Genomic DNA, 17,691 nt, shown 5'->3' with positions numbered 1-17,691 from the left:
TAATAAAGCATTATTTGATTTGGTTTGATTTATTTGTAGTCACTCACATGGTCTGGAGAGAGCTCATTGAGCCGCAAGTCGTAAATACTTCAATATTTTTCTTGGATTTTACCACCTATTGCTCTTCTTTTCGTTTAATTGTTTTCATGCACCACTTCAGCATAACTGAATGATTTTCTTTTGTTCCGAGCCACCATACATAACTTTAGTGCACAAAAGCTCTCGGTACATGTATGTAGCTCTACGGTATGTGGATGTAAATTAAAAAAGACCCTTCTCACTGACCCTACTGTTTTCCAGGGGGAAGCATCTGCGATTGAGGCAATGAAAGCAAGCTCAGTTCTCTTGAAGCCATTAGCATACAGATGTTGATAATGATGGTTTTGAATTTAAGAACCTTGAAATGAAGAAACTGCAATGTGAGCTCTTCATTTAAGGAAAATGACGCACCTTAACATAAGTTTCACAATGTGCCAAATATTTCTGAAGATTCACACAAGCCTTTAAAGAGATAAGAATGTTTCAGTTCATTAATCACAACAGCAAAAAATTGTAAAGGATCTAGTTATATGTAATATTAATTATACTATGCAAACAATGCCACACAGGAAGCACACCATAAAGACTAGCTAAACCCACAAGTCAATTACAAAAGCACCCAACAATAGTCTTCAAAGCTTGGCCTTTAAAAACACATGCACATTTTCATGCACTGAACCATGCTATAGCATAACATGTCAAGATCATACCTTATTTTTGAAGCTTGATGCAGCTACATACCAATGCAGGCATATATCTGATAGAAAGACAGCACATAAAATAGCACAGTGGAAGTTAACATTTCAGGTCACTAACAAAGCAAAATATGGTGACATAGCTGACTACAGCTTGTGATGTAACAAGGCTAGGTGTTGCTTTGAGAACCAAATGGAAAAATTTAGAAAGAGAAAAGTACATATGATTAAACTGAAAGCTATTTATATATCGAGTTTCAAGTGGCCCATTAATAAACTATTACACACTGAATTACACTAGAAAGCATGGATAGTAAGACATGCCTGATTACACAGCATAGCAAGTAGCAAAAGTGTAAGCCTAGACAAGATGAACGCAGAAGAAAATGCACAGGTCAACCTTTGCCTAAGCCAAGAATTGTGAATGAAGCCACATTGTTTTTTACCTGACAACACTGGTTTCTTTATTATCCTGGATTATCAACTCTTCACTTAGGTAAAGTGAGTAGCGATGCACTAAGCAATTTACCTTTCCCCAAATGCCTGCAATATTCACTGAAGATGTGACAGGCATAACACAGGACAGGCATGTGTTGTTGCAAACATGCTTACAAATCACAAATTGTCTACTGGTGCTAAATGCCTACTGCTAGCCAAACTCAGAAGCCACAATTCATGCCACAGAGCATGAAAATGCATCATCACTGTTCAGCTGCAAGAGGCAGTTAGCTGAAATCTAGATTGACATCACAATATGCCAAGGACTGCTGTATGGTTTGACAGGTTTGCAACACAAACAGTGGCCACTGTCCAAAGGTGCTTTAACTTGGCGCAGTTGTGTAGAGATCTACTGTACTAGGGAAGCCTATCAAAAGACAGAACAGATATAGTTTCTAAGTAGCCTTAAAACTTTGCCACCCACGCCTGGAACAAGAGTATGTGGTAATTCACTTTCAACAAAAAGTCAATACCAGCACTGGGCAGGTAATGAAGTGAACTGCTTGGATGTAAAACAAGGGACCACATTATTGCTTAGCTAAAGCCTTTTTATTTTCCTTTTGTTCTTTTTTTTTGCATTTGATTCACTTGTAAAACAGCTCTCACAAGACAGGTATGTCAAGAAAAAAATCTAAAAATGCAAAACAGAAGAAAGCAGTACAGCACCACAACCAACAACCCAAGAAACCTATAAGAAATGCACACTGTTTTGTTCTGGTGCCAACTTTCATGACAGGACAAATTCTCAACACCAAGACACCTCTACGTGATGCACTTCACAAATGTGAAAAACTGCATATGACAGGGGATGCATACATTTCAGAACACCTCAGGCTCATTTTAACAGCCCTACATGACAACGCCATCAACCTTTTACAAGGTTAGCTTGACTCCTACATCTGTCTCTAAAACATCAGCCAACTTTTGATTATTTTTTCCACACAGTGAAATAGACTACCAACAAAATAAAGGTGAGAATTTGTATAGTAAATAAAAGTATGCTATAGTTTTAATACAAAAACACCGCATCACCTTGGAAACAGCTAGAAAAATGCAACAATGCAAGCAATGGAAGACCTGGCAAATGCATACTTGTGGCTAAATGGTTTACGACATTCTCACATTAATGTGCTCTAATGTCATACTGACCTTTGAAAGATCATGCATTTATATTCGTTCCTTCAGCAGAAACAGCTGATAATTAGTCACAATACAGATAAAAGAAGGTTTATCTGTAAAAAGATACAGCAGGAAGCCACTGTGAGAAACCCTAACGCCATATGCATAGTTTAAATGCTGCAGTTCACTTGAAAACGGCATGCCTCCTCAAGAATGATAGGTAAAATAAAAGAGTTTTCAGATTTGCTATAGTCGAGCCTATTTGACAAGGACAGCATTAGCACGCATCAGACCAAATACCTGAGGAAGACACGGCAAACCAGCAATGGTGCTGTTTCTTCTTTTGCAAGCTAGCCTTCCTGCGCAGGCAGACCGCATGACCAGTGATGCACAGCATGTGCTCGAAGTGCAGAGGTTGTATGTCTGACTGCCAGTTCTCCTCCAAACTGTCTCATGGCTGCCCAGCAGTGCCACATCCTCTCCACCCTGACAATTTTCATCTGGCAGCAAAGCACGAATTGCTCATGCCAGTTCTTTGATGCCTCTTTCCAACCAACAGCTGCATAAGCAATGACAGTGGGAATCCACCCAACACTTGTAATGCATGCAACAAATATCAGCAAAAGCTGTTACCAGCAATCTGATAACTGTGCCTATTCTGTTGCAAGATATCAAACAAATCATACATCAAGGACCACCCCCTACTGAGGGATCAGAGTGCTCGGCTAGAGTAGCATAAGAAAGGCTAAGGCTTAGCATGTGACACATCAGGTTGGAAGTGTGCGTATGTTTGCTTGTTTTGCCCTACTTTGTTAGTGAGCTGTAACATCACTACAAGGTGCAGCTATAGCTCTTTCAAATACTGAGCTGTCGGTTCAAATACAAATTCATTTCAGGTGCTGCAAGTCGTTCCTCCTGCCTTCGGTGGCTAAGTGGCACTGCCAGTTCAGGTCACTGACACCTGGCAGATGCAGAAAAAGTAGCAACTCTGCGTTTTTTTTTTTTACCGGAAAAAAATATTCGTTAGAAGGAGAAGGGGGCCCATATGCGTGCCACACCAAAATGCCATATATGAACAACTACAGCGCAGAACATTTATGTTCCTCTGTTCATGCATCCATCTCAGACATCCCCTTAGTTCACAGGTGGCTAAATTGAAGACAACAAGCGAAGGGCTTAAAAAAAAGAAACAAGCTTGCATGTTACAACAGTGCCAAATAAGAAAAAAGGCAATGCAGCACTGCCATTATGCATGACCGCACATATGCTACTAAATGCAATACAACATTAAGCAATACTGCATGTCTCCTAATAAAATTATGGTGCTAAACCCTCATGTACAAGAATTTTAAGAACATCAATGCAGCAACATGAGAAAATCACAAACATGAACTCGGCATCCCACACATCACTTGCTCAAGTACATGAATGGGCAATTGATTTGATGACAGATCTTTGATCTTGGCCAAAAAAAAAGCCAGTAAATGCAAATTAAATGCTTCTAGACAAAAAAAAGCACCCTTTTTCCCAGAAGACATAACTGTTCCCCTACTAAAAAAATAAAAGTAATACTTTTATGTTCCCTGTTTTTGTATCAGCACCCTAGAGAGCCATTGCATGCAGCTGTGCTATTTGCTCTTATTTGTCCAATAAATAGCGTCAATACATAGAGTATTTTTAACCAAGCACGACAATGTCTGTGAGTTTCTTCAAGCAACAAAAGGCGCAAATAAAATAACTGTCCCAAAAAGAGCTAATAAGGCTGTTCTCAGCATCTGCAGCTCACAGATGAAAAAAATTTACACTCCTCTCTTGCCAGTGTGTCGTAGTTATTCTCACCGCTCAATGCTTTGTGACATGGAAAGCACAACTCCACTTTGTGGAAATGCTGGTCTTGTTAACATTGTAAATTCCACAGAACTTCAATGGCTGCAGTGAACAAGCATTTACTTCACTAAAAAACGTCTGCACAAACAACAAAAAGCCTCGAGGCAGTTCTAAATTTTAAGGCAGCGTCTTTCCAAATGACACAAAATTTACAGTGGACCACTCACAAATGGAGTGATGATGGTAGTCCCAAAAATTCTTGCACGTCTAGTTGCATAGGACAGGTGCAATACAATCTAAAAGTACAGACTCCTCTCGAAACTAGTACCAACTTCTGTCGAGTTGATGCAATAGCCCGTTCTGCAGACAGGCTTCTCTAGGAGTTTTGCCTGCAGACTCACAACGCACCAAAGGCACCTGAACAAAAATTTTTGGCACAAATGCTTGTTTTTTTTTACCAGTTCAAAGGAAAATAAAGCTTAGCAGCATGCAAATTTATGCACGCTGTATAAATGCAAGGCTGTTCCACACATCTACAAAGCTTTGTTCCAATTAGAGTTTCTGTTTGCCCATACAGTGCTGCTTCCTCACCATAGAGAAAATGAGCATTCTCTCTGCCACAGAACTTTTAACAAATGCAGCACAATACCATAAGAAATTCTTCTGGAGAAAACAGACCATTTGAACTCACACATGCCTTACTTCTAAGGAAACTGAAAAAGTCAGTATAATAGAAGCACATACACAGCGTTAAGGCTACACATAAAAAAGAAAAATCAAAGACTAAAGAGTATAAAATGAGGTTATCTGACTACAATAGCCATCACACAAACAATGTGTTCCTGGCGTGTTATCAACAGAAAGATCGCATCCAGCGGAATGTGACATATTATGAGGAATGAGGAAAATCCCCAAAGCAGCTTATTGTAAGAACGGCTTCCTACTAAATGTGACAGAAAACAAACAACACTGATGTGACAAAATATGCAACATGGCAGGCTCAATCGAATCACTGCATGTGTTGCCAACTTTCCAAAACACCACGAGCCCTGCCTATGTACACTCACACGGAGGCAGTGCCCGCATGGTGCACCTCTCAAAAGCATTCTATCGGGTAGGAACCGAGCACAGGTGTGGTGACCATGGGAAAAGAAATGCATTGATTGTTCATTACGGGCAGCAAGTCTAATACAAGACCAAAAACGACTTTGTCAAAGCTGCACCTAAACAAGCACAGGAAGCACATAAACACACAAATTCTGATACATAAAGAAGATAAAATATATAATGATAATATAATTAATAATAATAAAACACCCTGTGTCCCTGAAATAAATTAAAACTACATTTTGAATGTTGCTGAATACTAAATAACTATAATGTTCTCCTATACTAGACCTCTCCTACCTTGCACAGAAGCAATGGTGAACACAGACGTAGGAACGCAGGCATGTGAACAAAATATCAACACATCAAATACAAGAAAAATGCAGAGTAAGATAAAACGTAAATCTAACGGAGTGTACAAGTATACCCTGATACCGCAAAAAAGTGATGCCGGCAGCCATACTGCATGCAGGAAGGGAAAATTGGATGCCTTGCTTGAACATACCACAGCAAAATGGAAACCAAATATTACTGGTGCAGAACGTCAAGCAGCTTTACAATGTGCAAACCTCAACAAAATCGGCCAACACTGACACTGTAAAAGATGCTATAATGACTGCAATGCTTACACCATATATAAATGAAGGAAAAAAGGAAGGCTACATAACATGAAAAAAAAAAATACAAGCTAGTTAAACACCCTGTATCCATTGACCAAAAGGGTTGGTAAATAATTCATTCCCTTGAAAAAACTATGCAGACAGCAATATAATTACAGAAGTCATACCTAGCCCTACATGCAATGCACATGCGACGCATCTTATGGAAGCATGCACCGTTAATTTGTTCAGGTGCTAGTCTGATCTTACTGTAAGATGAACAGAGGAGTTCTCTGAAGGAGCAGCACTTCACAAAGCATGGACCACTTTGTTCTATTGGCAGCTAACAATTTCATGCCAGTCTTCCAAACCAGATGAAACCAATTGATGTGGACACCAAATCACCTCCAAGCCATCATGACAAAGGTTTCTTTCTGACGTACAGCCCACAGTGACAGTAATTGCAAATATATGAATACAGGTGATACCAAAAAATACTTAAGAAGGAACACATCTCATGGCTCTGCAACAGAACTTGCAAAATTTTAAGCCTGTCTTAACGCAGCTGTTGCATGATTCCCACCCAAACTGTCATTTGCAGTCACATTTGAGAGCACCGAAATAGCTCATTACGATTAGCCATTTCAATGCATACTTAAGGCTCATTTGGTTTTTGATGCCCTCGTTATATGTACGAATGAAATTATTCTCCAACTGCCACCGATTCAAGCAGCTAAAAACACCAGAGGTCCCCTGACCATCCTCTGGCAAAAAATTCACTACGTTCCGAAGCTTATCAAGCATTAACCCAGGAAGGTCTGGCCACAAATTTTTTTTAGAAGGCTTATTAACGGTAAAGTTACAGCTGTCTCAAACAAGCGATTGTTGTGCTTCTCTTATACGTACCCTCTTTTGACTTTTAAACGCTTTCTCTCACCCACAAAGGCAATAAGCCTTCACAGATAAAATTTCCCTTTTTCCTCTGCTTTTTGGGGGAGGGTCGGAGTGCCTCAGATGCCTACATCACAGCCCTGCCTTGGCAGGAATTTTAGTGCGAACTCTTTTAACAGCAAATTTCCTGGTTCTGCGGCATTGGCATACAAAAATGAAGGAGTTTGAGGGAAGGAGAAAGGTAAAGCTGAGCGGCGCTGCACCACCGAGCTGGCCGAGCACAAAGTCTGGATCTGTGGTGCATTCTGAGTGCAGCAAAGCAGTGCTTGCGCAGACTGCCGCTGCTCAAATTCATAGCATCCTCGGTGCGCAGCGGTGCACAAAATTCCACAACAAACACGATAAAGCAAGAAGACTCTGCTTCGGTGCCCTGATAGCCGAGACGCAACGGAAAAGATCCAGCACACTGCTGTCGCAGGAAGTAGCGTTACATAGGCGCGGTAATCAGTGGCCTTTTTTTTCTGACTTTTTACTGCCTGGTGATCTAAACCAACACCTCTGAATGTGCACCAGTATACATCTGTTGTCCCAAGACAGCATGTCATGGTGTATCATGCTATGCGTGAAACAGAAATATGAAAATTAGAGGACGAGAGCTTAGAAACAAGCAGGCAGCTTTCTGCAGAAACAGTGCTCCTGCATGAGCAGTAAGGAAATGAATGAGGTAAACGATAAACAAATGGCACAGCATCCATCCCAAGCAGAGACAGATGTGGACCAGGGAAAGAAACTATAACGCATGCTTTTTTTCTTTAACCCAGGAAACTGAACAGCGATAAAGAGCAAAGGTGCAAGGAATAGAAGAGACACCATCCACCATTCGCTTGAGAGTCAGATGATACACCAATGAAATGTTCAACAGCTGTGCTGTCGCAGGTATGTCTTGAATGCCAGGAGATTGGCTTTGATGAGAGAAAGAGTGAAAGGGCTTATATTTGAATTCTAACCACCTTTTTTGGCCCCACATGGCTTAAATATTTCGCAGAAATGATAACGGCCCAACCTATACGGTGGGCTTGTTTATTTGAAATGTCCAAGCCAGGTCAGGGGCTCTTCAAGTTGTCAAGCTTGCCGAAGATCGCACTGAACAAATAATAGGCTTTGCATAGCTGTGGCTCATGAGTTAACTTCTTGGCTTCTTGTAGGTGACAATAACATAGTCTAAGCTTGTCACACGCAAATGTTTATCAAGATAAATTCTAAACTTAAGACATTTTGCACATCACTAGCTGATCGAAATCATTTCTGGAAAGCCAAAGTCAGTATTAACTATTACACTAACTATTTGTGAGAAAAATAAACAACAAAATTCCCAGTTCAGTTTCACAAATCTTCTTCATTCAGAATAAGTCTCCAATTAAGCTTGTATTTTTAACCAATAACAAATCATGATGCTGTACCATGCTAACTCCAAGCTAGACACTAGGTATAGCAGTGCTTTCAGAAATTTCATCTACTAAAATCTGCTTTTCTACTTGCGATTTCTGCCAGAAGAGTAGCTGTATGCAAGAAAGAGACAAGACAAGCAACTCAAGAAGCAGTGGTGCTGAGGTTCCATGAGCATAGGCAGGTGAAAATTCCATTTCTTTTTAGAGTTTTTACCAAAGTTGTATAGGAGGCCCTTTGCTTCCTTTAGTGCAAAAAATAGAAAAAACACCGCACTGGTACCACCCAGGCTGCTAATATCTTTTCGTCCAGATGGTGACACAGGTATACACAGTTCCCTCAACAAGATCTTTTGAGAGCTAGGCTCATTGGCAGTAGCAGCTTTCCCTTTCAACTGCATGTACCAAGCAAGTAACAATGCCAAATGCATTATATATGAGGCAGACCACAGCATTTGATTCCTGTGCAAAACTTGAGCACAAATAAATCTATAATTTTTGCTCCCTTCAGCTCCATAAACTGATTATTAAATAAAAATTAAAAGTGTTTGCAGCAATGCAACCAAATGCTGGCATGCCAGAAAATAAGAAGTGCTGCTTGGCCAACATAAGACTTTAATCAACCCTTATGACGGCACTTTTTGCTTTGTTGTCATGGTGACAACTTCCCTCATAATGAATCTATGGCAAGGCTAAGAGTCTTGTTCTGAAAAAGCCATTCAAAGCTGTATACAAATTCCACTAGCAAGCACGTTCACATCGCAAGAAGTTGCCGTACGTGCCTTATGCACAAACGGCATTTTGACTGGCTGAACATTAGCCATGATCAGTGTTGTCCCCATATGGCCAATTACTGCAGCTTTTTGCAACATTGCTTCACGAATTCGGAACCTACTAGTTGCCTCCTTCCATAGTTGAGAAGAGAGATGTGGGATATGCAGCTTCAGCCACAGAAATGAACGGAACAGACATTGCTACTTAAAACACACCTGCAGTGTTTGCTCGAAAAGGGCTCCCCAAAGCGTTTAACCAACATCTGTGCGTCAAGGGCGACCTCACCAACTTCTGGCTAGTAGAAGGACAACGCAAGTTTTCCTCTGCACCATGAGTATGATTAGCGTGTGCATTTTTACGCACAAAACACAAACTGCATCCCGCAATTTGTCATTCCTTAAATGGGTAGTGAAAAAAGCAGCAGTTGCAGATGTGTAACCATTATGCAACGAGGCCAAGACAAAGCTATGGCAAAAAATAATTTAAGAAACCGCACTGCAAAAAGGCTGTGAAGGCCAATGCAAGCTTTTTTTCCTCAAGCAGAAGCGAACTAAACTGAAAAACCTTGGTCATGTAAACTTTCAAGATGCAACCAGTGCGTCCTTAACACAGAAACTACAATAAAAAAAATTGCATTTTGTAGTCTCAATACGAGGGCATCATGCAGCACTAGCAGCATTGCCAGCTGTTCCAGATCACCCAAAGGTCAAGTAAAACAAGGGCAAGCCTGCATCGAGATAAAATATTGGCATTCTTTATCCTCAGCCTAGAAATGGCACCTTGCATCTGGCTTACACAGAGACAGCAGAGCTTCATGTCTTCAATACTTCATGTTGGAAGTGAACTTTTAGTTCTGCTTGCTTGCACAACAAATATTTGCTCAGTAAATCATTGCCCTTGTCCTCACACAGACCTCTTAGGCGATGGCTCAACACAGACTCTCGAGTTGTGCCCTCAAGCCCTAGTTAAGGAGGCCAGAAACCTTTTTCTCTTCCCATCCCAACACTAGCAGCGTATGTGACAGGCGGGGAAGCCTCAAGCATCCCGGTGACACTGCCCAAAATCAAATCACCCTACGACTTGCTGTTCATGTCAGAAGGGAGAGGGAAGCGGTACTTGCGGTACTTGAAGTCCACCACGCGCATGTTGTGGATGGTCTGCAGGTGTGTCTTCAAGTTTCCTGGCCAGTTGAACAGTTTTCCACACACGTCACACTGGAAACGTCGGTTGAAGGGCTTGTGCATAAGCATGTGGCGCCGCATGCTGTGCTTGGTCGAGTAGGTCTTGAGGCAAATTGGACATGTGTTGTCAGCACGGGCAGCTGTCAGCAATGCCGACCCCGCAGCCGAAGAAGGCGACTGCAGCTGCTGCAGGTACGAGTTGTACTTGCTCAGGAAGTCATCCACACTTGTCATCTGGTCATTGCCTCCACCACTTCCTGGGATGGGTTGGGGAGAGGAGGAGAGAAAAGAGTAGAGGAATAAGAGCATAAAGCAAAAGTTCTGAAAGGTAACCCAGTTTATTTTCAACTCTAAGATAGCAGGGACACAAAAGGTGTCCATAGTGAACAATGAATGCTTCTAAATCACTTTGGAAAAAAATAAAGGCATATGGATGCATGATAGCTACTGAGAACTCTGAAAGGAAATAAAGGCATATAGATGCATGATAAGAGGCAACAACAGAAATTCACTCTCTAAATGACACACACTGCAACAGAAAGCAGAGGTAGAAAAACGCAGGTAAGAACACGAGTGAAGTTAGCATGAAAAGCTTAGTCATTTTGTTGCCAACACATCTCCAACTTCAGAGAAACAAACAGCAGAAAATAATGTTCCAAACATGGCTATATTGTTGCCTAGTAGGCAAACATGCTAAACTAGAAACATTTAAAATTGGGAAATTATGAAGTGTGAGCATTTCCCCAGGCAGTTTCAATTTAGATTACCTCAAGCATACTTTCAATACATATAAAATCACTAAATAACAATACTTAAAAAAACGACATAAGAAACCGAATTAAAGATGACGAAAGTGTTAACAAGACAATAAGCAAATGAGACTGGCAACCAAGTTAGAGGCAAAGAATGTGGAAGCTTGATAAAACGATTTCAACGGTGATGCTGAGCATTAAATACACAATGAAAGTCTGCTTGTATGTGTTAGCATGTCAGCCAGTTCAAATAAAGCATGCAAAGGGCTGACACATAGTCTGTCCTATGCACTCCAGTTCTGGTGGCTACATCACTCCTTTGTGTTTATATTCAACATTTCATTTTAACTCTAAGAGTAAATATTTTCCTTTGTGCACCAAAAAAGTGAAGTGCCGTGTTGACAGAACATCACATAGCATGACTGTTTATGCAAGAGCATCATTTTCTCATGAATAAAGGCACTGCGAAGTTGAATAAACATTATAATAGCTGACAGGACAACTTATAGTACTACAGGCTCAAAAAAAAAAAAAAAACACCACAACCAAATAATGCACCAGTAAATTCAATGTGAATGCATGCCAGTTAATTGTAGCATGGCAGGATAAAAGCTCTGGTGTTCAAGCAGACAAAAACAAACAAACAGGCCGTGGTCACATCCTAAGTGCACATAACACCACACACAATCACAACCAAAACCAGCTTCAAAAGGAAGAAAACAAAAATGGCAACAACGGCCACAGCATTCGTGGCACGTGGCTTCTTTCCATGGTTTTCATCAGCGTACAGTGGTCGATTCTTCACGAAAAATGAGGCTTGCTTTACAGTGCTGCAAAGGAAAGGTGCATTGCCCTCATTAGTTCAGAGTGCAAAAACATTCAACCTACACAAGTAGAGCATAAGACGATGATAAGACGATGACCTTACCTGTGAAGTGCAACCAGCAAGGCACGAAAAATAGAAAACACAGAAAAGGACACTAATTCATGTCATAAGAAAACAGCCACTCCTTCCAGATTACTCAAAACATTTAGGTGTCACGGCACTTGGACAACAGTTGTTATGAAACGACATGCTGGAGAAGAAACACAGAACTAGATATCAGTAACATGAACTGGATCAGCTAAAAAGGCATAATTACTCTCCCTAAACATGTTTTTTTGTGATCAAACTACACAAAAACATGACGCTTATGAACTTAGGTTTGCTTGAGCTTTACTGGACAAACAATAGGTTACTTTATTCCTTTCTTAAAAATTTTATGCAAAAAACAAAATACCTGGAAGAAATGACAGGCTAATGAAAACTGCACCCTTTGCTCGAAAACAAACAGCTAAGAGCCATTTGGAGCGGCCATGAATTGTCATAAAGTCAAAAAATTATGACAGGCACTCATTGTTTATTGCGCAAAGCAAGAGCAAGTACTACAGTCAGCAAATAGGAAAGTACAGAAGTATACAGATCCAGAGAAGGAGTGGACGCATGTAGTTCTGCTCCAAGAACGACGCCGCGTCATGGGGATTTATAAAAACGCTGCTACACATTAAAAAAATAGGAAAAAAAAATAGACAGAGGCCCACCTTCATGCATCCCCAATAGCAACAAAACGTGCAAAAGCACAGTAAAAACACCAACCATCCTGGCACCACATCTTGTCTTTGAATTAACAAGCAATCTCAGAGTCAGAATGTGAGTTGAACGTATCTGCAGTTTATTCCACACATTTATGATATTGGCAATGGCCAAGAGATGAGCTGAGGCAAATGGTAACATCTTTGTGCACTTGACACAAATGCAGTTCCAGGCATGTTGGTTATGCTAGCAGCACTAATGCATCAATAGTGAAATTATGAAATCAAAAATCACTTATAAAAAAAAAGGCTTAAGAACTTAATCCTGGCTTTCTTTTTGATGCCAAAAGATGATATGCCCCAGCATAAACAGCTGCTTTACTGTACGAGCATCAATCAAACTTTGAAACAAAAGATTAGCAATAAATTTACATTCAACAAATGACTAGCGAGCAGTAAAAAACTAAATGCAAGAATGTTCTAATGAGAAAATAATACATGTAAAAGGTTTTAAAAATGGAAATGCCTTGCACAAAACAAGCACAGATTGTGTGGCATTTGCGGCTGCTTTGTTCAAGAGTCAGCCAATAGATTAGCACATATGCCTCGTCAAACTTGCTCCGTTCAGCAGATTAATAAACAAATTTGCTGCATAACCTAATAGATTTCACAGAATACTTTATCATGCAGTTTACAGTCGAATACAACTTAAGTCTGCAGTGAAGCTCCGCCCACATTCAGGACCGGCGAACAGAATTTCTCCACGACAAAAAAGTAGTCCATTGTTAAAACTTCTCTTGTCACGAGAAAAAAGTTATAAGCTCTAGAATTTTGACTGGCTTGTTTAATAAGTTGAACATTAAAAAGCTGACTTCGTTTACTTTTGTGACTGGCTAGCGGATTAATACACTTTGGCGCAGACCGTGGCCCAGTGTTAACAACTGCTGTTTTTTGAAGTTGTATCCTACTATAGTAATGTGACACCCAACAGGCATATTTTTCAAATATTAGCAACTAGAAGCACAGTCATACTAGTTACAGGCAGATCTGCATTTGTGTGCCAATTAACGAGAGACGTGGGTCTTAATAATGACTTTTTATTATTAGATATCAAAATGAAATTACGCGTGCATATGTATTTTTTCCTCCTGTTCTTAAAAATATATTTAGTTTCAGTACATCTCAGTTAGTTCTTACATTATCAAAAATAATTAATGCTTAATTAAGTAATTAAGATACTTTTCCTCAATATTTTTTGGTTCAGATTTAAAGGGAGCTGTAGCCAATGACCTGTCATGTGGAACTATGCCATTTATATTGCTATTGAGGTACATCATCATATAAAAAATGTTCAATGATGTCTAAACACCATAAACCTTAAATGTAATTAGGTGACATCATTGTTCAAAAAATTTGACACATCTGACCCAGCCATAAAAGATAGCACAGTTCCATAGTTTAGTTTGTTCTGAATTCAACAGTATAATATTAATTGAAATTGCACCACAAAAACATAACGAAAACTTCCGTAAGGATAGTCATGTTGGCAAAAGCATGAACTGGAGAAAATTGCATTAGAAGGTCATTGTAGAAGCTTCAGAAAACAGTGGAACACTGATCTTCTGAGAGGATCTCACAACAGTGAATCATACCATGATGTAGTGAAAAGCACGAGCTTTAGACCAAGATGGTGGCCATAGGGTACAGGTTTGCAGGATCCAACGGGCACGAAGTTCTGCCGCAATTTGCTCCAAATATCGCTGTTTCAGTGCTTTGCAGGCATCAAATATGTCAATTTTTTTACCAGCTGGAGGTCAAATTAGATTTCAAAAATTTGTAGGTAGGCACTTTGAGTATATGGAACACGAATATGCCATTTTCGAAAAAAATCAAAATTTTTGCATTTTTTCACCATTTCAGGACCCACGTCTCCCTTAAGACATAATGATGATGCAAGAACAGTTACTGCAAACAGATAAGATAGTTAAAAAAACTGGCCTATTGCATGCTGGTGTGGAAATACAACCTGTAATTTCGTCACTTTCATAACAGTGGGTTTTCTTGATTTACCTCCAGTAACAAAAGAGGCCTGTTTTATAACAGGTACAACTGATGCAGAGCCAAATGAAGCTTGTACTGACAGCACAGTGCTGTTTACATGAATCCAACAGCTTAAACTCTTGCTTGGCAAGAATTACTGCTTATTCATGCACTACACCACACAAATGCATGATAACAGGGGCATTCATAGTGTAAACAAATGTGCTAAATACATAGACGTACTCAAATATTTGCTTGAACACTGACAAAACAAAAAAAAGTTTCAAAAATGAAAAGGATGCAAGTTCTAGAAGTAAAAAAAGGCACTAAAAACCCAACAATGTCAGAGCAAAGAATTCGAGAAAGTATCAGAGTGAATACCACAAGCCCCCAAAGTACCTGCCGGTTTGTTCCTTATGAGACTGTACCAAGATTTCAAACACATATCATATGGTTGGCATAAAACACTGCAAAGCCTTTATTTTTTTTACAAGTTTATTGCTATTTCTGCAATGCAACATGAAGCGCAAAGTATGTACTGTTGGGAAAAAAAATGTGATGTATACCACATGCAGTTGCATCGTTCACTATGCTTGCGACACCGTGCAGCATAGTGCCTCGCAACGCCGATGTCGACCAACGCCGACACCGGATTACTGGTGAAAGGGGCCTTTAACGCTATCACGTTACAACGGTCACCACTCGCCTGTCTTGACAGCAGGCACTGCTGGAAAATGCAACAGCAGTGAAGTCTAATCGAAGCTTGAGTGGTATACATCCCTATTGCTCTCAACAGTACAAAATAATATAAAACTCCCTGCTGTCAACCAAATCTGCACAGAAACATAGTCCACACATAAAATAATGCTTCAGAGGGCCAAGCTTCTTTATATTTTCTAAAATGGTCAACCTACACATGTTCTCGAACTTTGACACTCTGGCAAAAAAAAGGCGCTTTGCTTTATTAAAAATAGTGTGGCTCTGAACCAACTGTGTACAATATTATGCATATTATTTGCTCAACACACCTCATGGACTTTATATGTGCCTATTGCTTCCGACATCGCTTAACAAATTTTTTTTGCCACACTATACTTTCCAACTCAATTTTTCGCATGTCTTGCACAAGCTGCCTTTAAGTAGATAAGTGCCATCTCAACCTATTGTTGCACCAGCAACACGATACGCAGAAAACTAATGCTCCACAAATTATCGGAACTTAGCAGAAACAAAATGAGCCTGCAGAAGCACTCAATAGCCGAAATTAATTTGTTGGAAATTAAAATAACTTTCTTCTTTAAAATAGGAACTAAAAATTATGTACATGGCTGTCTGAATGAACTGCATTCACCAGAAATTTCATACAAATGTGGCAGCAATATAATTTCTACCATATAATTACAGTAACCACATTTCAGTGCAGAGTACTCTTTTGTTCCGGGCGTATTGCGGTCAAGGTTAATCTATGTGAATACAGTCATAGCAGACAGCCAGGCCTTATTCTCTCACACTAAAAAAGATAAAATGCAATGCTTGCTGGAAGCAGATTTGAAAAACATACATAACAAAATGCATAAGACAGGTCTACAAAAGAAAACCAAAATTTTTTGCAAGTAAGTGACTAATTAGGATAGACCCAGTACAGTACCACGCATTTACAAGTGTAGCTCAGAACACATTTCCTGCCACAAAATGCCCTTGAAACACTCGAGTATCTAGCACTATACAACACATCAACACACCAACACACGACTATCACGGTGGCCTGCAAGCCACAGCCCACTTTGTGGGAGACAGAAATGCACGAAAAAGCCACTGCAAGCAAGTCAATCACGTTGAGGTGTCACTAGGTGACAAGACCTGTTCGGGAGGCTAAGCCTCGGCACGGCAGACATCAAACAGTGAACAGCAAAAGACTTGTTCTCCAAGTGGAGTAAAGGGAGGGAGGACACACCTTCTAGGAAGGGTTCCTGCTTGTACGTGCAACTGCCAGAGCTTCTCAATGCAGACACAGGTGCAAAACTGATGCTCACTGCCTGCAGGCAAACACTGCTGCCTTTTAAATGTTCATAGCAAGCAGCCTGGGCAACTGAGGGGCAATGTGACAGTGCATAGGACAGCAGCTATGAACCGCTCAGCAAACGTTGCATGCGCCCACGCTGTTTATGGGACTTAACATCCCAAAGCAACTCCCAAAGCAACTCAGGGTATGAGTGGCATCACGTCCACACTGTTGCGCAAGCATAATGTGCACACACAGCCCGATCTACTTCATCAGGATTATAATGCAAAGATGCAGGCAGACCATTCTGCAACTGCTTCTGCATCAAAAAAACCTGGCAGACATAAATAGAAGCCCCACGCTTGGAGCATGGAGCCAGTATGGTAGGCAGTGCACATTCCTCAGAAGTGCCACTTTTCACAAAGCATTGCAGCATGCAATATGTGCAAGGCATTGGAGCCAAGGATAGATCAAAAATCTTGACTAGATATAATGGTCTGTACTCTCCTTCATAAACAAGCTTCAAAAGACTTTCTTGCAGTCTTGCAAGTTTCCCAGCACAATGTGTACAAGTCTGGCAGCTTGCTTAAGATAATGAGTCACACAATTATGCTCTCTAGAGCAAGCATATGGTTGCTACAGACCAGCAACATCCACACAAGTAATGGTACCCAGCAAAAGTTACTAGTTCTACCACTTTCATAGGCCTGCATAATATAATTCTCCAAAATAGGCATTGCTAGCTCTTTCCCAGGAGTAAAAACTGCAACACAGGAGGAGCATGTGGCCAACAACACCTAATGTTGAATGCAACTGGCGAGATCAGCAGTTCAACATCAGCCGCTATCCTAAACAAATCATTGTGTGCCACCACACTTGACTACTAGTGCTCCAAGCAGAGGAAAATGAGCATAGACACAAATGCCTGCTTACACCTGCTACAATGGTGACTGCCAATTGTACAAAACTGCAAAAGGCATAGCTTACACAACACTCCCACACTGAAACCCCCCCTCCACACTTACGAACTAGATGAACTACAGGAAAACTGAGTAAGATGCATAAGGTTAGCATGCCAAAGTGAGCGAACCTAACAGTACAGTCCTCTGAACATGCAAAAGCGCAAGTACTGGTAAGCCAGCATATACAA

General features: G+C 40.4%; 1 protein-coding gene across 11 annotated transcripts in view; it reads right to left on the bottom strand.

The window, feature by feature from the left end:
• Positions 1-17,691, bottom strand: part of LOC144126116 (uncharacterized) — a 208,794-nt gene that overhangs the window by 96,805 nt on the left and 94,298 nt on the right. Inside the window, exon 5 of one of the 11 annotated variants that reach the window (XM_077660062.1) lies at positions 1,384-10,432. The exons of the other annotated variants lie outside the window; for them this stretch is intronic. Within the exon in view, the coding sequence (XP_077516188.1) occupies positions 10,068-10,432 (365 nt within the window). The 3' untranslated portion in view covers positions 1,384-10,067. Of the gene's footprint in view, positions 1-1,383; positions 10,433-17,691 lie in introns of those variants that run through there. 11 annotated transcript variants of the gene reach the window in all.

Source organism: Amblyomma americanum, chromosome 3 (genome assembly GCF_052857255.1).
Source record: "Amblyomma americanum isolate KBUSLIRL-KWMA chromosome 3, ASM5285725v1, whole genome shotgun sequence".
NCBI lineage: Eukaryota > Metazoa > Arthropoda > Arachnida > Ixodida > Ixodidae > Amblyomma > Amblyomma americanum.
Note: the sequence above shows the minus strand (reverse complement) of the source record. Positions and strands in the feature narration are given on the sequence as shown.